Here is a 23585-nt window from a genome sequence, read left to right on the forward strand (position 1 = left end):
TCACAATACCTGCAAGCCCAGCTGAGGGGATCCAGCCTCCTCTCCCAGCCTCCCCAGGCACCTGCACTCACATACACATATCCACACTACTGTTTTGAAATACTAATTTTATTGCATACTAAATCTACCTGTATCCTGTTTTGTGTACTTTAAGTCTGCTCTGGTTTATTACTCATCCCTTCCTGCACTAACATACAAATGAGTGTGAGTGTATCCATTCCTGTAGGTGGTGGGAGGATGGGGATTGAACATGAACCACATCTCGGTTACCTCTAAATTATTTAGCTTTATAATTGTATAAGACTAAGTCTTGACCATTTTCTAGTTAACAATTGAATGTTTAAATAAAATTCACCTAATCTCCAGAAACAGGATGATCAATCACTCATTGGTTTTTTGCCTGCATGTCTATCTGTATGGATGTCAATCCGGGTCGGCGGGAAGGGCAGTCAGTGCTTTTACCACTGAGCCATCTCTCCAGCCCCTACTTTTGTTTATTTACATTTTATTATATTCATAACATACACACACACACACACACACACACACACACACATATATATATATACAGACATACATATAGCGATAAAATTTACCATCCCCCGAATGCACCCTTCAGAAGAAGGGTTTAGACAATTTGAGTCTCCCAAAAATACACTTTATAAACTGACACCTGCCAGAAGGTGATGGTGCACGCCTTAAATCACAGTACTTGGGAGGCTGAGGCAAGTAGATCTCTGTGAATTTGATGCCAGTTTGGTCTACGGGGCGAGTTCCAGGACAGCCAGGGCTACACAGAGAAACCCTGTCTCAAAAAAACCACCAAACAAACGAACATACAACACCCTGACACCTAAGGAATAAAGAAGTGGCTCCACTTGGAAGTAACAAATCTTGAGCGAACCCTCTAAATCAGAACAGAGCGTGGACAGCTTCGGCCCACCTGCCGGCGCATGCTGCGCTTCCCCGCTCAGCCTCTGGATGGCGCCCCGAGCCGAGTAAGCAGGGATCTGGACCAGGGGTCCTTGCGTCAGCTCCCGTCAAATAGTCACTTCCGGTCCCTGGCGGAAGTCTTCTGCTAGCCGACCGGGAAGTAGCTGAAGACCCGGCGATGGCAACTCTGGAGGTGTCGCTCCGGGGTGGACCCGAGGCCACCGTGCCCCCGCGGTAGAAGAGCCTGGGTGGCGGGCTCCGGGGTCCTGAGGTGAAGAGCGTCGGGGCCTGAAGTGAGACCTTAGAAAGAAGCCTAGACTCCCCGGCGGCCACTTCGGTGACCCCTTTCCCCGCCCGGGAGTCCAGACTGACTTAGCAGGGCTCTGCCCCGGAAGCGGGTCCACTTCGTGTCATACCACTCCTAGAGGGAACGGCACGGACCGGGATTTTTCTCGTCACCTCCACCACCAAGGCAGCAGGTAGCCTCGGGCCCAAGGTTCAAAGGAGCCGATTCTTAACATCGTCTTTTCTCCGCTGTCACAGGCATGGAGGGGTCTAAGGCGTCCAGCAGCACCATGCAGGTGAGCTTCGTGTGCCAGCGCTGTAGCCAGCCTCTGAAACTAGACACGAGCTTCAAGATCCTGGACCGGGTCACCATCCAGGAACTCACAGGTCAGCAGGATCCGAGGGAAGAGGGTGGTCAAGAAGGTGGGAAATGGGCAACTTTAGAAACATTGTGGTGGCGATCTCTGGCTTTCGGTTTCCTCATCAGAAATAGAGTTCTGACATTGTCCCCAGAGTGGAGGAGTATCCACATATAACAGAATTTCTTGAGGACTTAACAGTGTACCAGGTATCCAGTAACAGTCCCTGTGGAAACCAGGCTTGGTGGTTCACGTCTATAATTGCAGCACTCAGGAGGCTTCAGAACTGCTTCAGCTTCTAATCCAGCCTGGGCTACAGAACGAGACCCTGTTTCCAAAAACGAGAAGAACAAGGGAAGTGCCATGTTGCACCCTCTTACAAGTGAAGAATTGAGGTTTAGAGAGGTCAGTGAATATACTTACCTGAAGTCCAGTTAAGTGTAGGAGAAGTGAGAGGTAACTAGTGAGTTTAAACAAGTACACAGGCCTGGCATTAGCATGTACACTTCGGCTTTGTTGTTATATCTCCTTAGTCCTTGATTTTATTTTTATTCATTATTAGTATTAATTATGTATATGAGTGTTTTGCTTACATATATGTCCACCACATGAATGCCTGGATACCCAAAGAGGCCAGAAGAGGGAGTCAGATCCCCTGAATTGGAGTGAACAGGTGGTTGTGAGCCACCATGTGAGGGCTGGGAATCGAACCTAGGTCCTTTGCAGGAGTGCTCTAAACTGCTGAATGGTCTGTCCAGTTCTTATTTTTCTTCTTTTTAAAAACATTTATTTTAATTTATTATTCTTGCTATTTGTTTAGACAGAGTCTCACGCTAGCCCTTGGCTGGCCTCAAACTCATGGATTGTCCTGCCTCTGCCTTCAGAGTTCTGGGATTAAAGGTGTGTGCCACCACACCTGGCTTGTTTTCACATTTTAAAAGGTTATTTGTGCGTTGAAAGCACAAAAATGGTAATGACAGGACCCATCCTTCATCTCCCAAGTGTTGGAATAAAGGAGGGGTGTATGCTACCAGGCCCAGCCTTATACATTTTTAAACTTATTTTCATACATTTTAAAAATCTCAGGCATTGCAGGCAGTGGTGGCGCACGCCTTTAATCCCAGCACTTGGGAGGCAGAGGCAGGCAGATTTCTGAGTTCGAGGCCAGCCTGGTCTACAGAGTGAGTTCCAGGACAGCCAGCGCTACACAGAGAAACTCTGTCTCGAAAAACCAAAAAAAAAAAAAAAAAAAAAAAAAAATCCCAGCACTTGGGAGGCAGAGGCAGGTGGATTTCTGAGTTCGAGACCAGCTTGGTCTGCAGAGTGAGTTCCAGGACAGCCAGCTACACAGAGAAACCCTGTCTCGGAAAACAAAAAAAACAAGCAAACAAACAAACAAAATCTTAGGCATTTATAGGGTACCACTTGATGTTTGAATACACATATAACAATGTTCAAATCAGGGTTGGCACATTTGTCTCTTACCCATGGTTACACTGTACATTAGAACACCAGAACTTTTTTCTCCTGTCGTCTGGTGAATATAACCATCATTTTGCTCTCGGTTTAAATGAGATGCACTACATATGAATGAGACCATTCAGGGCTTGCTTTTCTGGGCCTGGATAATTTCACTTAATGTATGTCCTTCAGTCTTAAATGACAGAAGTTCACGCTTTAAAAAAAAATCTGAATAGAGTGTCATTGTATGTATATTAGCTGTGTCTTTGTTAGTGATGTTTTGTTTTTGAGGTAGAGTCTTATTATATAACAGAGGCTAGCTTTAAACACATGATTGAATTTCCTCAGACTCCGAAGTGCTAGGAGTACTACTGTGCCTGGCTCTCCTCTGCCCTCTCCCAATGCCAGGGTTTGAGATGAGGACCTCGCTCAGGCTAGCCAAGCATTCTGTCAGCCACATCTCCAACCCTACATCCTTGATACACGGGTACAGTCAGAGTACAGCTTCCCAGAAAATTCTTTTATTCTTTCCCAGTTATTCTAGGGAAAAGGGATGCTAACTTTTGTGATGGAAAAACTTAAAATATAGGGCTGAAGAGAGGGTCCACTGGTTAAGAGCATTTAGTGCTCTTCCAGAGTAACCAAGTTTAGCTTCCAGTGGGCACATCGGGTCATTCACAACTGCCTGTAACTCCAGCTCCAGGTAATCTGACGCCTTCTTCCTATCCACATGTGAACAGCCCACACCCAGAAATACCACATATACACATACTTTAAAAAAAAAAAAAAGTTCTAAAAAATTTTTAAAAGGTTTTATGTATAAAATGAATCCCTGCATGCCCATCACCTAGTTTCAACAATTACCAACACATGTTCAATCACGCCTGGTCCGGAGACCCATTCCTTGCTCTCTATTCTGAAATACCTTGAAGTAACTGCCTAGGGCATGAAAACTCTTTCTGTATGACTCTTGAAGTCATGGTACCCATTGTACTTTTAGGATTTCAGCATTCTAGTAACAAGAAGAAAACAGATTTTTATTTATGTAAAGAATTTACAAAGGGGGATGGGGCAGGAGTGGTGGCACAAATTGTTAATCCCAGCACTCAGGAGACAGACAGGTGTATATCTGGGAGTTCAAGGCCCATCTGGTCTATCTATTGACTTCCAAGCTAGCCAGGGCTACACAGTGAGACCCTGGAGGTAGAGGTAGATAGACAGACAGACAAGAATTGTGGTAGGGTTGGGGCTGGTAATGAGGCAATTTCTGATTCTTCCCCATGCTTTGCTAAGCCATCCTGCTTTGATGAGACTGTTTCTGACTCAGGATTTTCCTTGCCCTTAGCTCCATTACTTACCACAGCCCAGGCGAAACCAGGAGAGACCCAGGAGGAAGAGGCTAACTCAGGAGAGGTAAAAGAAGTGCCCTCTCCCCATCCTCCTCATAATACCTAAACGGGAGGCTTGATATGAAAACACCAGAATACAGACTGGATCTCTGCAATGTTGGATGCCTCCAGACTTGGGGTTAATAATAAAGAGTGGTTTATAAGAGATATTCTAGCCAGACGCGGTGTTGCCCATCTGTAATCCTAGCCATAGGAGGCAAAAGCCCCGAAGATCACAGATTTGAGGCCAGCCTGGGCTACATGGTGAGTTCTAGACCAGCCTAAGATAAACATATGAAGAAGAAAACAAAAGCAGGGCTAGGGTTGTGGCTCAGTTAGTGCAGTGTTTACTTTTTGATCCCTAGCATCATGTTAAACTGGGCTTGGAGGCTTGGAGGCTTGGAGGCAGGAGGATCAGAAGTTCAAGATCATCTGTACATATGTAGCAGGTTTGATGTTAACCTGTAATACATCAGACTTGACCTCTAAAGACAGACAGCAAACAGGAAGATACTAAGTTGAGGGCTGGGGTTGTAGCTCAGGGTTGGTGCTTGCCCAGCAGGTGCAAGCTCCTAGATTCAATCCCCAGCACCCCAGAAAAAGAAAGAAGAAAGTTGTTTACAGAGTCCACTCAGATCATTGGAGGTACCAAAGTGTACCCCAAGGCACAGAATTGCTGAGTAAAGCATCAAGGAAAGGATGGATGATGAGGCCATTGAGATGGCTCAGTGGGTAAGGTGCTTGCCACGCGTTCTAACCACACACCTATACATAGATAATAGTTTAGAAATGTGTTTAAAGATGTGATTTCAGGCCAGCACAGTGGCTCAGGCCTGGAATTCTAGGTACTTGGAAGGCTGAAAGCAGAAAGATTGTTGTAAGTTTCTCACCAGCCTGGGCTTAAGAGTGTAAGGATCTGAGTTCAAACCCTGGAACTCACACAATGGAAAGACAATGGACTCCTACAGGTTGTCCTTTGCACTTTGGCATGTGCTTGCACACACACATAAATAAATGAATGTAACTTAATAAATGACTAAGGTCAGAGATGAGGTGATCTATGTGTTCAGGTTACTCTGGGCATTCTTGGTTATATCTTTTATTCTCTAGAATACTGCCTCCATTCACAAACATCTTGTTTGGACAGTGGGTTGAATACTTACCACAGACATGAAAGATTAGCAGTGTTAGAATTTGTCATTTTTAAATTCTAGTGCTGTCAGTGATGAGACTGGGGGTGAAGTTCAGAAGTGGGCAAGGCCCTGGGTTCAGTCTCTGTTTGATGCTGCTGCTGCTGCTGCTGCTGCTGCTGCTGATGATGATGATGATGATGATGATAGTAATAGAGATGTTTTCATTACCAAAGATAGATGTTGTAACTTGTTTTTCCTTTGTGGGGAGCAGGTCATTGTTAAGTAGAAGTGACTGATTTTGGGAGAGGACCCCAGGGGACTCTAGTACAAAATAGAGAAGACAGATGGATGGAAAGCAAAGGAAGCCTAGGAGGGAGACAAGGTCATACACCAGTGGAGCGTCGTCCTGTGGAGGGCGCTGGTTTCACTCCTGAGATTTATCTTGCCTGTGTAATAAGGGAGTATTTATCCACCTGGCTGCTGTCATTGGGGAAAGCAAACCTTAAGTGGTTTGGGGCTGCTAATTCTGGCCTTGTGCTCTTCAGACAATCTAGGGTGCAAGGCCAGAGAAAACCTGCAAAGAAGCAAAAGAGGTAGGCAGCTGAAGCCAGTGATGTTACAAAATGTTGAACATAAAAGAAATGTTCTAGAACTATTGATAATAGACATGCAGTTCTGTTACTGACAGGCCCACCGATTTCTTTAAAGAGCATCAAAGAAACATCTTTTTTTTTTTTTTTTTTTTTTACTAAAAATACGTAAGTGGTCTCTTTTGTGCTATGGGCAAGTTTCACTGTGGTCTGTTCTGCCGTTTTCCTTGTCCCACGATTGATTTTAGGGTGTTTGCTTCACTAACTGGTAAGTGTTGAGAAAATGCAAATTGACCCACAGATAAAGTCTGATATCCTTAGGCAATGCTGTTCCCCATCAAAGAAAGCAATCATCAGATGGTTCTAGGGCGTTGTCTGTGCTGTGAGCCCTTTCTTAGGTCATGTGTACAAAGACTGTCTAGGTTGCCGCCTTATGTTTTGAGACAGTCTCTAACTTGGATCTGATCCTGGAGCTTGCAGAGTAGGCTGGCTACTTAAGCTGAGAGGCTCAAAGTCCTCCCAGTTCCATCATGAAAGGTGCACACCCTGATCACCTTTTGTTTTTTGTTTAGTTTATTTTTATTTTATGGGGAGTTTGTTGTTGTTTGGTTTGTTTTGTTGTTGAGACAGGGTTTCTCTCTATAATCCTGGTTCTTATGCTATGTTGACCAGACTGGTGAAAACAAAACAAAACAAAACAAAAAAACCCTCAGAGATATACCTGTCTCTGCCTCCCAGAGTGCTGGGATCAAAGCCATGTCCCACCATGACCCATTTGTTTGTTAAACCATGGGCATCTGAATTCAGGTCCTGTTCCTTGACTAGAAAGAACGTTATCTACTTAGCCATCTCCCAACCCAGAAAACTACCCACTTAAGTTGCTCTGGTTTATCAAGTTTTGTGGTTATCAGTCTAGGCTAAAGCCAAATTGTTCTCAGGCTTTTGGTGAAATTGGCTCTACTCTAAGTTGCCAGAATTCTAACACTCTTTATTTCTTTCTCAGGAGCCATTTATTGAAACTCGCCAGGATGGTGTCTCTCGAAGATTCATCCCCGCAGCCAGGTGCTTACTATCCCTCCGTCCCCCGTTTCTTGCCAGAGGAATTTTAGTTAAACCTAGGAGATAGGACATGGGACCAGGTGATGAATTATCATCTAGCCTTTGGCTCTTTTTAGGAAAACTGTGTTCCTTCTACCTGACTCTTCACCTTTCAGCATTCATTTTTTTCTCTGCAGTCCTTTACACAGTGAGAAGAGCTAAATGCTGAAGAAGTGAGGGCTGCTGAGGGAGGGATTGAGATGGCGTCTTGAGAAGATTTCAGTAGCACTTGTTAGACGTTTAGGTTCTTAGTTCTCATTGATATAGCAGGTAAAAGGTGCTGTCGAGGAGTATAACATTAAAAAATGGCCTTTCTTGATTGTAATTCCTTTTTTGCTGAGATAAACATATCCATTTTTGATGCCCCCTCTCCCTCCTTAGTTCATCCGGGCTAACCTGGTGCTGAATAGTACCCCTGTGAAGACCAGCATGGCCTTCCTTTGGGAGAGAGGGACCCCTGGGAGGTTCACTTGGGATAGGAGTGGGTGTGCACCTTGAGGCCCCTCAGCTGGTGCTTGAGAGTCTCTGCCACTGGTAGCACAGTAGGTGGAGGAGGCCTCTCTGCTCCCTCATGTGGCCCATGGGCGGGGGGCTATCTGCAGGATGATGTCTACAGAAAGTGCTAATAGCTTCACTCTGATCGGGGAGGCATCTGATGGTGGCACCATGGAGAACCTCAGCCGGAGACTCAAGGCAAGTTGGCTTTATTTCACTGTCAAGAATTGCGTGTCGTTGTTACAGGGGTGGCTCGGCAGGTAGCCCAGGAGAGGCCCTATCCTGACTGTCTCATACTTCCAGGTCACTGGAGACCTTTTTGACATCATGTCGGGCCAGACAGATGTAGATCACCCACTGTGTGAGGAATGCACAGATACTCTCTTAGACCAGCTGGACACTCAGCTCAATGTCACTGAAAATGAATGTCAGAACTACAAGTGAGTACCTCCAGGGTCTGGGCCTGGGAGACTGCTTGGCCCTGGGTACTTATGAGCTCTACCTCCCCTCAGGCACGTGGAACAACAGGTGCCCTCTAGTCAGTAGACTGTGTCTGTGCCCTTGGCAGACGCTGTTTGGAGATCCTGGAGCAAATGAATGAGGATGACAGTGAGCAGCTCCAGAGGGAGCTGAAGGAGTTGGCCTTAGAGGAGGAGAGGCTGATCCAGGAGCTGGAAGATGTGGAAAAAAACCGCAAGGTGGTGGCAGAAAACCTGGAGAAGGTCCAGGCTGAGGCGGAGAGACTGGACCAGGAGGAAGCTCAGTGAGTGCTTGCCCTGCGCCTCTGCCTTCTGCCTTTAGCATGGGGAGGAGGAGTGGGTTCCAGCTAAATGTGTCTGATTAGATGGGCTGTCAGTCAGCACAGTGTCTGCTCCAAGTGTGGCTGGTTGTTTCTGGGCCTGTTTCCGAAAGCCTGTTGGGAGGGCTATGGAGGAAGGCTTGCCATGAGAAGTGGAGCAAGGATGTTAGTTGGGTGGTGATGGCACCAGGGCTCTGAAAACTCGCTTGCAGAAAATTTTTTGTCATAGTTCACAAGAGTCCTTTCTTCTATATTTTAAAATTTGGGCATCTGGAATTTGAGACATTTTTTATACTTTGTACTCAAAACATTCTTCTGAGAGGAATCAGTGCCAAAAGTAGAGAGTTTGTGTAATTGATGTGACTACATCACTAGAGTAACTCCTTCAGAAGGCGAGCAGAGACGAGCTGCGGCCTCTACCATCAGCCTTTTCTGGTCCCCTTGACTACTCACAGGTACCAGCGGGAATACAGTGAATTTAAACGGCAGCAGCTGGAGCTGGACGACGAGCTCAAGAGTGTAGAGAACCAGATGCGGTATGCCCAGGTGCAGCTGGACAAGCTCAAGAAAACCAATGTCTTCAATGCGACCTTCCATATCTGGTAATGAGGGTGTCTGTGAAGCACTTCATATCTGGACCTGAGCTGTTAGCAGCACACCAGGGTGGCCACCTCCGCATAGCAGAGGCACTGTAGGTCCTCTTCCCCTATGCCAGGTTTACGACAGGTTCCTCCCATTCTTAATAGGATAGGTATAATGTGGGATGTGTGTGTGCATGAGAGTATGCATGCACACACAAGTGTTTAGTGTTTGCATCTGCCCACCAAATCTTGGTGCCTGATGCTGCGTTTAAATTATTTTATTAGCCAGGCCAAATTGTCCTGAACCCCTCTCCTTTTCTTCCAATCCATATACCTAAGCTCTCCTTGGCATTTTGAATGAATCCCCCAAACCTCCCAAGGCATCATCCTTGCCACCTGCTTCAGTGCCAAAGTGGAAATCTGAGAGTCACTGAGTTCTCTCCTGCTCCTGACAAACAAACAAACATCAAAGTCCCCAAGCCCCACTGAGTCTGCCTCCTGCTACTCTCTTTTAGACTCATGTACGTGAGTGTTGGCCTTCATGTATGAATGTGCACCAACACATACCTACCAGATCTCCTGGAACTGTCGTTATGGATGGTTGTGAGCAACCATGTGCTAAAAATTTGAACAAATCCTTCACAAGAGCAATGAGCACTCTTAACCATGACTGAGCCATCTCTCTAGCACCTTTCTACTTGTCTTAAATCTGTCTACTTCTGCCAGGCAAGTGCTGCACACCTTTAATCCCAGCACTTGGGAGGCAGATCTCTGTGAGTTTCAGGCCAGCCTGATCTACACAGTGAGTTCCAGGTCACCCAAAGTGGTTATACTTAGGAATCTTGTCTCAAAAAAAAAAAAAAAAAAAAAAAAAAAAAAAAAAAAAAACCTCCATCTACTTCCCTGATCTCCAGACTGCTATTCGTTTTCAGTTTGGAGTCCCAGCAGCACACCTCCTTTCCAGAGCATTTCTCACGTGTAAGTAAATCTACCATTCACAAATGCAAATGAACTCATGTCACCTCCCTGTGTAAAATGCTTCAATCATTCCCTCTGCCTGGGATCAATCCCAAATGCCTTAAGAATGGTAACTCTCCAGTTTCATATCCAGCCACTTGCCCCTTACACTCCATTTCTGTCACAATAAGGTCCTTTCAGTTCTTACATCCACCACTCCCTTGCTCCTGTTTCTGTGCACACGATGTTCTCTGCCAGGAACAACTCCTTCTCTGTGGACATCTACTTCACCTCTCAGACACATCAGCCTTCTGTGGGGAATTTTCCATGCATCTCCCCAAACTGGGAAAGAACTCTCCCCTGTTCTCACCCTGGGCCTCTCATTATCACACTGTAACACACCTGCCTATTATGTATGCATTCCTTCTAGATCATAAATAACTAGCAGACTGACTCTGGACTGTTTTCTTGACCCTCCTGGTGGTTAGCATAGTGCCTTCCACACAGCAACACTCAATAGTTACTAGTTCAATAAATACACCAATGAGCCTGGGGTCAATAACTCAGCACCAGGCTGGAGAGGTGGCTCAGCTGTTAGCTCACCAGCTGCTCTTCCAAGGGACCCAAAGTTGATTCCCAAACCCACACTGCAGCTCACACCATTTTCTCTTTCTTTTTTATTTTAAGATTTATTTATTTTTTATTTATATGAGTACACTGCAGCTGTCTTCAGACACATACTAGAAGAGGGCATCAGATCCCATTGCAGATGGTTGTGAACCACCATGTGGTTGCTGGGAATTGAACTCAGGACCTCTGGCAGAGCAGTCAGTACTCTTAACTGCTGAGCCATCTCACCAGCCCCTAGCTGACAACTTTCCATTACTGCAATCCCAAGGGGTCTGACTTCCTCATCTGACCTCTGTGGGCACTAGGCATGCATGTAGTGCACATTCATACATGAAGGCCAACACTCACGCACATGAGTCTAAAAGAGTAGCAGGAGGCAGACTCAGTGGGGCTTGGGGACTTTGATGTTTGTTTGTTTGTTTGTTTGTTTGTCAGGAGCAGGAGAGAACTCAGTGACTCTCAGATTTCCACTTTGGCACTGAAGCAGGTGGCAAAGATGATGCCTTGGGAGGTTTGGGGGATTCATTCAAAATGCCAAGGAGAGCTTAGGTATATGGATTGGTAGAAAAGGAGAGGGGTTCAGGGTAGGCATGGGTGAAAGTGGGAAATCTCGAGTTTTATAATGTTTTTCTCTCCCCTGACCTTTTCTGCCTTTTCCTCTGTAGGCACAGTGGACAATTTGGCACAATCAATAACTTCAGACTGGGTCGCCTGCCCAGTGTTCCTGTGGAATGGAATGAAATCAATGCTGCCTGGGGCCAGACAGTGCTGCTGCTCCATGCTTTGGCCAATAAGATGGGTCTGAAATTTCAGAGGTGAGAAAGTGCAGCTCTTCCATAGCATCCTGGGTGAGGTGTGTCTGTGACTTAGTCCGTCTGTACAGCTGGGACTGCTCCACTGTGGCAAGAAGCCTTGCCGCCAGGAGACAGGCTTTCCTGTGGGGGAAGGGCCTGTGGTTTCCCTTCATCACAGGGCTCTTGCCTGTGATACCATGCAGTAGTCATCAACCGGTATGACTCTAGCAGTGGTTTCCAACAGTCCCCAGAACCCAATTTTTCCCTAAAAAAGTTTCAGGTTTTGTTCTTAAAACTCTACTCTCCAACCTTTTGATATTGTGGTCTACAAATGTGTTCAGCCTCATTCACAGCTATCCTGGGACAAAGGCATCCTACAGGCCAAAAGTTATATTCACCTTCTAAACCAAAAATACCAGGCATGGCATCAAATGGAGAAGCTAAGACAGGAGGATCAAAAGTTCAAAGTCAGCTGGCCTACATAGGGAGACTGTCGTTTGAAAAATAAAGCAAAAGTAAGCTACAACATACATTAATTGAGGAACTCCTCCCCTGCTGTTGTATAATAGATGGAATCATTTAAGACTTTAAACATGGATTCTATAGGAGTTGGGAGTGAATAGTAAAGTCTTTGGGTAAGATGTATATGTAGATTGAAAATTAATGGGTTGCAGCCAAGTGGTGGTTGCTCACATCTTTATCCCAGCACTTGGGAGGCAGAAGGCAGGTGGATCTGAGTTCAAGGCCAGCCTGGTCTACAGAACAAGTTCCAGAACAGCCAGGGCTACACAGAGAAACCTTGTCTTAAAAAAAGACTGGGTTGCAACTTTGCAATGATAGCTGTAGGAAGAGTCTTGTATCCATCTCTCTGCATCCCCACTTTAGGTACCGACTTGTTCCCTATGGAAATCATTCGTACCTGGAGTCTCTGACAGACAAATCTAAGGTATTCTGGGAGGTCTTAATTGCACTGGCTTAGAGAGTTCATGCTTATCCTAACAAGATGGGTTCACTGGCGCCTAGGGATGAGGCTTGGAGATAAGAGTGCTTGCCTAAAATACAAAGGGCCTTGTGACTTTAAAAAGGCATAATTTTTATATCTTCTGACACTTTCATTGTCTTTCTCAGACTATAGCCAACATCTTGTTCAGACTTAGCTCTTTGGGGGTTACAGAAAAAAATTTGTCTTTTATATCCTGTTGAAAGAGAGTCTGTCAGATCAGAGGAAATCATGGACTCAAGGGTGGGGAATATACAGAAGTTCAGTACATTTCCATTGGTACGGAAGCTGCCAAGAGCTGGTGTTTGCCTGTTGCTTTTGGAGTTGTTGAGGGCTGTTGAAGTCATTGGTCAACTATAATACATGTTCTGGTGGGCGCAGACAAAGCTTGGGTGCTTGGAGGCCAGGGGACAACTGGGGACATGGCCACAGCCAGTTCTTTCTTCTTGGGCAGGAGTTGCCGTTATACTGTTCTGGGGGATTGCGTTTTTTCTGGGACAACAAGTTTGACCATGCAATGGTAGCTTTTCTGGACTGTGTGCAGCAGTTCAAAGAAGAGGTGGAAAAAGGAGAGACTCGATTTTGTCTTCCATACAGGTAAGTATTTGCCCTGTATCCCCTGAGGGACCAGTTGAATTAAAGGGCCAGTGAATGAAAACAGACAGTAAAAACGGCAAAAAGGAAGAGTCCGCAATTACGTGACATTAATGGGTAGGGACTGAGGTGGTACTGCAAGCAGAACAGTGCAGCCCCCTGGTCCCGAGTAAAGAATATTGTTTTAGGTGCTGATGAGGATTTCCTTGGCTTGAGTTTGCAGTCTCATTTCAGAAAGGCTTTCCCTGCAGCCTTTGGAAATAGACAAGAATGCTTCTCGCAGGCAGTGTAGCCCCCCAGCATAGAGACTAACTAGTTCAGGATCCTAAGTTCAGAAGCCAGGTGAGATGTGGCACACCTATAACCCCAGCACTCTGGGCTGAGGCAGGGAGAATGTGGGATTTTAAATAGCATATGTTTTATAGTGAGGAAAGAGAGGGGGGAAAGTTGAATTTTCTCACACCCGAATACAGTTTATTCTGCCTCACCCTCTGCTCCTTGAATTTGGGTATCCCTAGGCAGACAGTGAAAAGTACTGTAACCTTCACTCCCTCCTGTGTGGGTGTGTCTCCTGTCCTGTACTCTGCCATGACAATGAGGCTCTTGTGACAGCCTCTGATTTTAGGCTTTCAAGCAAATCCAAAATACACTAGTGGTAATGCTTTGCCAGGCATTCTTTATTAGATAAGGTGACGTGAATGGTCTCATGATCAAGTCCCTGCCCATTTATTTGCCTGAACTGACTTTAAGTTGGCTCTGTTACTAACAAGGTCTGCTATGTCCACCTGCAGGATGGATGTGGAGAAAGGCAAGATTGAAGACACTGGAGGCAGTGGCGGCTCCTATTCCATCAAAACCCAGTTCAACTCCGAGGAGCAGTGGACAAAAGCACTCAAGTTCATGCTCACGAATCTGAAGTGGGGTCTTGCTTGGGTGTCCTCACAGTTTTATAACAAGTGACTTGTTCCTTAGGGGATAACCTTGCCTTTAAGGTTTTACACTTTGGTTTGGAAGATGCTTTAAATTAAATTTGGGTAATATTAAACCACATGTTTACAATATCAAAATTCACAAAAGCTACTTTATTTTCAAATATGACAGAGAGTTTCCAGAGTACACGCCATGGATAGCAAAGAGCCCTGCCATAGTTTTGACTCAACCCCATGCCGTCCTTTCCCTCTTTCCTGAAACAACTAATTTAAATTTGCTTTGTTTTCTTTTTTAAGTTGAATTGACATTAATGTGTTTTCACTGGATTTTATCTCTCTCAACTTCCTGCACTTACGATATGAAACAGAAGTTTTGAGATGAGACGCTGTGGCAGGCACAGTTGGGTAATGTGGGGAAAGGACACCAGGTCAGAAGTTAGCAGTTTAACTGTGTCCTCACTTCTAGTGCTGGACACCTACTGTGCTGTCTAGTGGGATTACAGAATGCTGTCTGAGACGTGGAGAGATTAATTATTTGTAATAAAGGATTTGCTATGGTCTGTTAATTACCAAGTGGTATGCCAGTATGTTTTTCCTTAAAATTGAGTATTTTGTGTTGTGGAAGAATTGAGTTTCAGTCAGTTTGGTAGAAATCCTGTTAAAACATGCCTTAGTTTAAAAAGGAGATAAAGAACCAGAATGACGGTGTTTAGCTCCAGCACTCAGGAGACGAGGCAAGTGAGCCTCTGAATTCCAGCCTGTCTGGTGTGTAGTGAGCTGCAAGGCAGCTAGGGCTGAAGAGTGAGACCCTGTCTCAAGAAACAAAACAAACGAAAAACCAGTTGTAGCAGGAGCAAGGGAAGAAAGGCTACTTCAGAGAGATTCAGTCAAGGTCAAGTGTTTTAGATCCTCTGCCTCTACCTGACATTACCTCTTAGATTAAATTAGAAACAATTAAAAGTCTTATCAAACAAAAATGAACCAATTTCACAATCTTAACTCCATCCAATTCTTTGGTGTATTTTAGCCTGCCATGACACAACAGATAAGTTTGTCTCCCATCACTATCTCTGATGTGGAAAAAAAAATAACATGCCTGAAATTGGAATACAAAACACTGTTCAAAGGAAACTTGGAATTTTTGTACCCTGAGTTTGAAAGTAAACAAGGAAAGGGGGTCCAGTGACAGAAGGCGGTGTAGGTCAGCCAGCCTCACGTGTTAGAGGAAGCAGCAGTCCTCAGCGCTCTGGCTGCCTTGTGGGGAACAGGCTGCTCGGGAGTGTTCGCTCCCACGCTGTGAGTCAGGATTGCATAAGAGAACTCAGCAATGCTTTCCAAGCCAATGCCAGTGATACTCTGCAGATGCCCTAGAACCTTCAGAAAGACACATGTCTTCTTACTAAGTAATCTCAACATATTTTAGTGCACAAACACTCGTGCACACACACATACACAAACATAAATACTTGCTTGAAATGTTCTCTCAAGCCTCACAAGCTTTTCATTTTTCTGAATGCAGAGGGAAGATTCAATCCAGATTCCTACGTTGATTGCCAAGTGTTACTTCCCTGATAGCGTTACCGTGTACCCTTTCTGCTGTTACTTGTTTCCCCCATAAAGGATAGAACAGTGGGTCATAACTATAAATGGAAATGGAACATGGGCCTCTATTGCCAATTTCATAAAACGGAAACATTTGCATCCTACTCTGGTTTTCCAACCCTCCCGCCTTGATTATCATCCAGTCCCTGGGTCCTGGCACCTCTGTAATGCACACTGTCTCCGTGTTCCTTTAACTGATGGGGGAATGCTTTCTATTAAATTCTCACTGGGCTGATCGTGCTCAGTGGTGCATACCTGACTCCAGCATTCATGGTTTTGGATGAAGGCGCTCGCTGCAATGATTCCAACTGCCAACAGCATAAAGTCTTCCTTCACAGAGATAAACTTTTCCCTGAATAATTAAAACCATATTAATTTTGGAACGAGTATGAAATGTCCTAAATTCTAAGGTCATGGAGCTTCAGCTATGAGTTGTTCATGTTAATCATGTACTTTTAAACACAGGGAAAAAAGGGGGGTTCAGATAATAGCTGATCTGCTGTCCGATGTCCCCCCAGCTCACCTGGGATTAAACATGTATCTTGTGTCCTGAGTGGCTGATAGGCCTTTTGTTGTTCCATCTGCCTTCCTAACAAATGTAACTGTGAGGCTTTGGCCAGTCTGACTTTACAGTAATCAAATACTTTTGACCAACTTGCAGCCATGTGACAGGCTTTTCTTTCCCCCACTCAGGTGACTATAAAAGCAACCTAGCAGTCTCAATTTGTAAGTAGTTGCAAAGGAAGAACTAGAAAAGAATGTTAATTATTTGAAGTAATTTAATAGTAAAAACCTTTAGAGTTTCCTGGGTTAACTCATCTGCATCTAAACCACAAAATGGAAGTTAATAAAAACCAATTAACCTGTGTTGGTTCTCAGTGCTGGGCACTGGGTTTACTAGACAGGTACTCCACCACTGAGCTCCAAACCCCAGATTCCTATCCGTGTGGTCTGTCCCCTACTGTGCATCCCCAGAAGGAGCCTACTTAAGAACAGTTTCTTACCCCTGCAGCTGACTGGGTGTAGAATTCTCAATTGAAGCTCTCAACAGGCTCTCATAGATGGGTTCATGCAGAAGATAGACCAGGTCAAGGAGGGTCAGACAAGTTGCATGTAGTTGTGTGGCAGGGACCAAACAGCCATTGTACCCTATGTGGAGTATGTGGATGGAAGGGAACATGAGTCTTGCTCTCTGATCATAATCTTAGGACATAAAGCTGTTTAGTTGCTAATGTTCTTCCTGATCGTTATGCTCAACAATGAAAAATCTGTTAGCAGAAGGTCAGGGCTTTTTTTGTTTTTGTTTTGTTGTTGCTGAGGCAGGATCTCACCTTGTAGCCCTTGCTGACCTGGAACTTTGTGTAGACCAGGCTAGCCTCTGCCTCCCAACTGTTGGGATTAAAGGCATGTGCCTGGCCAGAAGGTTAATTTAAAAGGATAGATCTTCATCTGAAATACATACATACAATTACAGTACCATTGTTTTGTCTTATGCTTCTCCATAAACCCTTGGATCCTGCAATAAGAAAATGCCTAATGACTGAGGTGTGTAATGCACACCTTTAATCCCAGCACTTGGGAGGCCAGCCTGGTCTACAAATTGAGTTCCCAAACAGCCAGGGCTGTTACACAGAAGAAAAAAAAGTGTCTAATGAATCCAAATAGAAACCAGGTGCTAGACCTCTGAGCTACCTCCCCTGACTAGTGCTAGAGGGACATTGTCGGTCATCCAGAAACACAGGCTTCCTTCCCGCTGCTCCTCATTGGTAGGTTGTGTCTCCTGTTCCCAAATCCCTAGGCACATTTGTTTTTTTGCCTGCTTTGGAAGTCTCCAACCCACATCTGACATATTTAATAAAGTACCTAGAACTTCAAGCAGCATCTCCACATACGCCAGAGGAGTGGGCAGATTTATTTGGAAGTTCAGGGACTTCAAAATATCAAGCTCTGACTCCAGCAGTTCTTCTTTGGTGTATACATATCCAAGAGCCTGGAGGAAATTCAGGACTGTAATGTTGCTGACAATCTGAGCAAAGAAAGCAAAGGCAGCGGAGAGCCGTCAGGACGCAGGTCATATGCCCTCACAGCAAAGCCCTTCAAGCCCACTACGTTATGCAAGCAGGATTACTTGCAGTTAAGCCCAAGTTCTCCCTTCAAGTCATAGAGCATGCTGGATTCCCTGCCCTTCTGTCTGGTCCTTCCCCTCTGCCCTCCCTAATTTTGTTCTGATTTTCTTTGTAGCCACCAGATACCACCTACCAGTTCCAATCATTCACTTTCTTTAAAAAAAAAAAAAATCCCTTGACTCAGCAAGGCCGTCGAGACCCACTCTTAGCCCTGGGTTTACACTATGTTTTATTTTATTGACTTTCTGGCCTGTTTACCCCTATGCCTTTTCCCACGAGGTAAGGGGTCCCTGGAGACAGACAATGTTTCTTACTGTGGTGGCCATGACATGGTATCTACTGAAGCACTGGGCCATAGAAGAGACTCAATCACTATTTGCTGAATGAGTGATTACACTATACAGGCACTGGACAGTGGTGTGGGAACATTTTATCCTTTTTAGGTGTAACCATGGGCCTTTAATGCTGATAGGCATGTTGGTAGTTCAGGTACCTTATGTAAACTGTCCTTAAGTCCAAGGGGAGGGAAGGTGACCTGTATGAATGATGGCACCCGTCCAGCAGTTATACTTTGGGAACAGAACTCCAGGCTATTTAATAACTGCCACTGTGTGACTGTGCGTGTATTCAGGAGGCACGATTAGGAAGCATAATTACACTCTGGAATTTCCACATGAGTAGTGTCACCTAGCTTAGCAGTGGGTTTCTCACAGGCACCTTCAATGAGCTGCTTTCCCGCTGACACCCAGGTGCCCACGAGCAACCCAGCTCCTTACTTTGTAGTGGAAGGACAGTTTGCTGGCCAGCTGAACACACGACACCAAACGGAGGATGAACTTGTTGCAAAGCTGCTCTCTCAGAGTCCTCCAGCTCTGCAACTCAGTCTCGTTACTTCTCAGCTGGAGTGTGGCTTGCCGACAGATGCTCTCTGCCTGCTTCACCATGAACCTGTAAGGGGGAAATCAAAAGAAGAGGGTAACTCCCAGTGACACCGACTACAGGGACTCTGTGTGGTAGACATGCTATATCTTATCCTGCTGGGTATCAAATACTGGCGAGGAGAACTACATTTGCAAGTAAAAAGGAGGGTGCAACCCAGCCAGACTCTACATAAAGGGGTGACCAGGGCTGTGTGATGATCCAGGGACCCAGCCATTCTGAGGGGCACCAGCACAAAGGTCTCATGCAAGAGTTTTACCTTTCTAGGATTTCTACAGCCTGGTAGCTCACCGATTTCTCCAGACACCATTGTTCAGACAGGAGAAAAACAAACTCTGCCAAGACAGGAAAGAAGAGCTTAATTCACAAGGTGCAACCCAAGCCACTCTGTGAACTCTTGGCATCGTGTAAAAGCCATGATGGAGCTGAGAGAGGAGGGTCAAGAGGTGAGAAAGATGAGCCGGGGACAAGCAAAGCTGAGCCTAGTTGCCTTTGCTGCCAATAGGCAGATCAGAGGCATGGAAAGGAGCCTGACTCTGCGCCAAAGTCAAGGGATCACCAAGCCCCTCAGTGACCCTTGAGCCTTCCTTTGAGTCTCGGCTGACAAAGGTTTGGTCAGTTACACACAAACATACCAGCTGGCCTAGTTGGTCTCGACCTCCTGCTGGTAACCCCTAGCTCCATGAGGATTCTTGGATAAAAACCCTAACCCCTATATTCTGTCTTCAGTGGAATGTTGGCAGGAACAGAAAGGTCCCTCTGGGAGCGTCCACAGTCTTTATGACACTGTTTGCTTAGTAACCTCCCTCTGCAGAACTCCCATTGCTTTACAAACACAATTCACCTTGCAGCTGGTCACCAGCTCTCCACCACCAGTCTGTTGGGTAAATCTCTAGTGTTACTGTGGACTGACTTGTTTTGAAGAAACACCCCCAACTCAAAGGACACAGCCCGGTTTAGAGGGAAAGAATCCTTAGGAGGTGGGGAGTGTAAGATACCTTGGCAAGAGTTTATCCCGCTTCTGTTTCCTTTTGAAAGAACAGCCCTAGATAAAATTTTATTTAGCTTGCAATATCATTAGAGGGTGGAAACGAGGGTAAATGTCAGTTTTCAGTAAAGAAAACTGAAGACCTAAGAACCTTTATCATTAATCAGCAAAGAGTTACAGAGTGGGGAATCCTTTACCCCAGCCTGTATGCACATAATCAAATTGTCATATGTCTTCCGAGAAAAAAAAAAAAAACTGGACTTTCTTAGAAGAAAAACAAATGATTGGACATGCCTATAACTGGCAATGCCCATGATTTCAGCAGGTAGAGGCAGGAGGATCAGGAGTTCAAGGACATCTTCACAGGGAAACTGAAGGTCAGCTTGAGCTACATGAGACCCAGTCTAAAAAAAATAAATAAATAAGTCTACAAAAAAACTAAAATCAAGCTATCACAAGACACTTTAGCAATACACAAATTACAAATAGCTTTATACACAAAGCCTTCTTACAAAGACCACAGCCCTGGCTGATAAGTTCCATCCAGGAAGAGAATTAAACACAACTCTACGTTTATGGGCCAGACCCTTGACCTTTTATTTGTTGGACCTTAGGCTTTATTTCCTAGTCCAGGGGATGCATGCTCCCAGATCTGTGACTTTGTTTTGGATTTGTTAAGACTTACTTAGTTTCTCGAGGAACCTGACTTTGGGTTAGGCAGAAGGGATTATGGTCACACCCTGCTCTCGGCTTCTCCTCTGCTACTGCATGCTCTCCTGCATACAAAAGTGGACTACTGCATTCAAAATTGGACTACTGCATACAAGATCTTGTAGCCTCTGAGATACAGCACCCCGACCTCATCGCTGCTGAATTTAACACAGGCTGTCCTGCTTGCTCCTTCCATTTCACCTTTCTCCCTTGTTGCCACAGTTTGCTTTCTGCTGCTCCCAGTTTGCTAAAACAATTACATCAAAAGCCAGAGACTGTTCCTGACTATGAACTAACAGGGTCCTCTTCCAAGGTTTCACATCTGTGGATACCCTGGAAGCATCAGAAACTGCTGACCAAGGTCTTTTCAAAACTCTCTTGTTGCCTTCAAAAATGTCTCCCCAACTACTATTTGTTGGTGAAGTTTTGTTGGTGATGGGGTTTTGTTTATTATTTAACTTTTAAAAAATATTTTAAAAATTGTATATGTGTGTATGTGAGTGCATCGCTTTTGGTAGCTGTTGGAGCCCCTGGAACTGGAGTTAGAGGCAGTCATGAGCTGCCTCCTGTGGGCGCAGGGAACGGAACTTGGGTCCCCTGGGAGAGCATCACAAACTCTCAACTACTGAGCTTTCTCTCCAGGCCCTGTGGGGGAGAGAGAGAGAGACAGAGAGAGAGAGAGAGAGAGAGAGAGAGAGAGAGAGAGAGAGAGAGAGAGAGAGAATACCCTACATTCTTGCAAAGAGCACACGTTGGGTCCCCTGGAACTAGACTTACAGGTGATCGTGAGCCTGCCTGTGTGGATGCTGGAAACTAAACCTGGGTCCTCTGAAAAAGTAGCAAGTGGATTTAAGTGCCAAGTCATCTCTCCAGTCCTGAGATTACTGCATGAGCCACCACATGCAGCTCATCTTATTAACTCTTCCTTGTTCCAATTCCCTGAGCACAAAATGTTTCCCAAGGAACTGTCATTGACCTGCTTCTCTTCTCTCCCATCTAGAAGTATCATGGGACTAATTTTAAAACCTTTTTTTCTGGCTCTGAGCCTTTAAAACAGTCTGCTATTAACCTTCCTCTGAATGTTCTTCCAAGATCTTAAACTCGCTAGATCCAAGTCAAAACAACTGCCTCCCAAACAAACATCACGACTCCTTACTTTTGCATTGTGTGTATGTTGCTCCGAATGGCACCACTGGGCTGCCAGTCTCTGAGGCTCAGCCCTTTGACAGTCATCTTTCCCATCTTCATCTCTTAAATGAAAAACTCGAGTTTCTAGATTTTGCCTCTGAGCTGTTTTAAATCCACTCTTGCCATTGTCTGTTATCACTCTGACTACACACAGGCTCCCCCCTCCTCTATTCAACTCCATCCTTTAGACCACATACAAAATAATTTTTACCAGGGTGAAAATTACAGCCACACTGCTTCCTCATTTAAATTTCAGCGTCTTCTTCGCTCTACAGAGATGGCTTAGCAGTTAAGAGCACTGGCTGCTCTTCCAGAAGACCTGGATTCAATTCCCATCATCCACATCAGGTGGCTAACAACTGCCTATAATTCCAGTTTTGGGAGATCTGACACTGTCTTCTGGTTGCTCCTAGCACCAACTACATGTGGTACATACACATACATTCAGACAAAATACACATACACATCCAAAATAGTTCAATAAAAAATAACAAACTTTAGTATCTTCTTATTTTCCTGCTAAACCAAGTATAAAGTCTTCCTCGCCCCACAACAGACATTCAAACTTCTGCTTGGAATGTCTCCAAACTACTTTCCTGGTCTTAATTTCTATGGTTTTTCCGTATGCTCTGGCCAACCTGGGCTACAACTGTACCCTCCACTTCCTTCCTCCTTCCTGCCTTCCAAAGCTTTATTCATGGTATCATTCGATCCCTGGACCTCATCTTAGCACTCCTTTAAATTCTCATAATAGCTTGTATTCTGTGTCAATTATTCTCATATCATATTTGTGCCTACTTGTTCATATGTTAACTATTCCCACCCAAAGGCTACACGGTCTGAGAGCAATGGCTAGATTGTAGTTCCCTCTTTCTATACCAGGCAAGGGAAATGATAAGCACTCTAAACACGTTTACAAAAAAAAAAAAAAAAAAAAAGAGTAAGGAGGCTGGAGAGATGACTCAAGAGATGGCTCAAGCAGTTAGGAGCACTGGCTGCTCTTCCAGAGGACCAGGGTTCAATTCCCAGCACCCACATGGCAGCTCACAGCTGTCTATAATCTCAGTTCCAGGTGACTGGACACCCTCACACAGACATACATGCTGGCAAAACAGCAATAAACATAGGAGGGCGCAACTCCCCATGATGCCATGCGCTTCTAATCCCAGCATTTGGGAGCCAGAGGCAACCGTATCTCTGAGTTCCAGGCCAGTCTAGCAGTCTAGGCTACAGAGTGTTCCAGGCCAGGGCTCCACAGTGAGACTTTGTCTAAAATAAATAAATAAATAAATAAATAAATAAATAAATAAATAAATAAATAAAAAAGCAGGGGTGGGGGCAGGGAAGAGGAGGAAAGAAATTAAGAGTAAGAGTTCTGGTAAGCCTCGTTCATCACTTATAAGGCCCACGACCTAGCATAACAAGAGTACTAACAAAATATTTGAGTGAAAAACAAAGGTCATGGCTCCCACGACTCCTGTAAACCCGACATCCCACTCTGTATCCACACCCACGATCCGGGTCTCCCTGAAGCTCCCCTTCCGTCCCGCAGCCTCCTTCACGGCTTGCTCATTCTGCTGGGCCAAGTGAAGCAGAGCATTTTCGATGGTCTCTGTGGCAACCACTCCAAACTGAAAGTCACTGCAGTTAACCAGTCTTGGCCTCAAGGGTCCTTCCATATTCAGAAGTCTTTTGGAGCACCTGTACAGTTCACGGGATCCACAAACTGGCTTCCTTAGCTTATTTCCAGAATCTTCTGCCACACCTTGGATTCTTCCTTTCCTTTCTATATGTTTGTCCTTGCCTCGAATCTGAGGAAAACGTAATGTCCACCAGGGCCTCGAACTGTCAACAGCTTTTCGCGCCCCAACTGCCACGGAGAGCTCAGCCAATCAGAAAACAGGCCGCTTCTCACCTGTCCTGTCTCTCCTCTAGGGCGGAGAGACCCTGCCTCTACCCAGAAAACTCCACGTGGACTACATCTCCCAGAATCCCTTGTGGAAGT

The 23585-nt window shown here is 45.2% G+C and overlaps 2 protein-coding genes across 7 annotated transcripts; one reads left to right on the forward strand and one right to left on the reverse strand.

Annotated features, from left to right (window-relative positions):
• The first annotated feature begins 1045 nt into the window (after positions 1-1045).
• Becn1 (beclin 1) lies at positions 1046-14595 on the forward strand. Of its 3 annotated transcripts, XM_034506890.2 has the most exons (12): positions 1046-1204; positions 1477-1605; positions 4384-4451; positions 7153-7211; positions 7850-7940; positions 8046-8182; positions 8311-8505; positions 8997-9143; positions 11375-11524; positions 12389-12449; positions 12958-13100; positions 13889-14595. In XM_034506890.2, exons 2-12 carry the CDS (start codon positions 1479-1481, stop codon positions 14055-14057), a joined length of 1347 nt encoding a protein of 448 aa, XP_034362781.1. In that variant the 5' UTR covers positions 1046-1204; positions 1477-1478; the 3' UTR covers positions 14058-14595. The 3 variants fall into 3 exon arrangements, with proteins under 3 accessions (XP_034362781.1, XP_034362782.1, XP_034362783.1); XM_034506891.2 differs by lacking the exon at positions 4384-4451 and having other exon boundaries at positions 1066-1204; XM_034506892.2 differs by lacking the exons at positions 1046-1204; positions 1477-1605; positions 4384-4451; positions 7153-7211; positions 7850-7940 and having other exon boundaries at positions 8311-8509.
• Cntd1 (cyclin N-terminal domain containing 1) lies at positions 14165-23542 on the reverse strand. 4 transcript variants are annotated; one of them, XM_034506894.2, is made up of 7 exons: positions 23091-23542; positions 18953-19028; positions 18531-18702; positions 17492-17618; positions 16633-16777; positions 15884-15980; positions 14165-15400 (listed from the first exon to the last, which is right to left on the reverse strand). In XM_034506894.2, exons 1-7 carry the CDS (start codon positions 23257-23259, stop codon positions 15239-15241), a joined length of 948 nt encoding a protein of 315 aa, XP_034362785.1. In that variant the 5' UTR covers positions 23260-23542; the 3' UTR covers positions 14165-15238. The 4 variants fall into 4 exon arrangements, with proteins under 4 accessions (XP_034362785.1, XP_076791887.1, XP_034362784.1 ...); XM_076935772.1 differs by having other exon boundaries at positions 17492-17654; positions 23496-23518; XM_034506893.2 differs by having other exon boundaries at positions 17492-17654; positions 23091-23445.
• Positions 23543-23585: the final 43 nt, after the last annotated feature.

The sequence above is a fragment of the Arvicanthis niloticus genome, chromosome 6, assembly GCF_011762505.2.
Source record: "Arvicanthis niloticus isolate mArvNil1 chromosome 6, mArvNil1.pat.X, whole genome shotgun sequence".
Taxonomy (NCBI): Eukaryota; Metazoa; Chordata; class Mammalia; order Rodentia; family Muridae; genus Arvicanthis; species Arvicanthis niloticus.

Coding starts and splice junctions, on each gene's coding strand:
- Becn1 (XM_034506890.2), top strand. CDS start 1,479: ATGGAGGGGTCTAAGGCGTCCAGCAGCACCATGCAGGTGAGCTTCGTG. Junction 8,183..8,310: donor AATGAATGTCAGAACTACAA/GTGAGTACCTCC, acceptor TGCCCTTGGCAG/ACGCTGTTTGGAGATCCTGG. Junction 11,525..12,388: donor ATGGGTCTGAAATTTCAGAG/GTGAGAAAGTGC, acceptor TCCCCACTTTAG/GTACCGACTTGTTCCCTATG.
- Cntd1 (XM_034506893.2), bottom strand. CDS start 23,259: ATGGAAGGACCCTTGAGGCCAAGACTGGTTAACTGCAGTGACTTTCAG. Junction 18,703..18,952: donor GCTGTAGAAATCCTAGAAAG/GTAAAACTCTTG, acceptor TCCCCCTTACAG/GTTCATGGTGAAGCAGGCAG. Junction 15,401..15,883: donor ACCATGAATGCTGGAGTCAG/GTATGCACCACT, acceptor GTCTTTCTGAAG/GTTCTAGGGCATCTGCAGAG.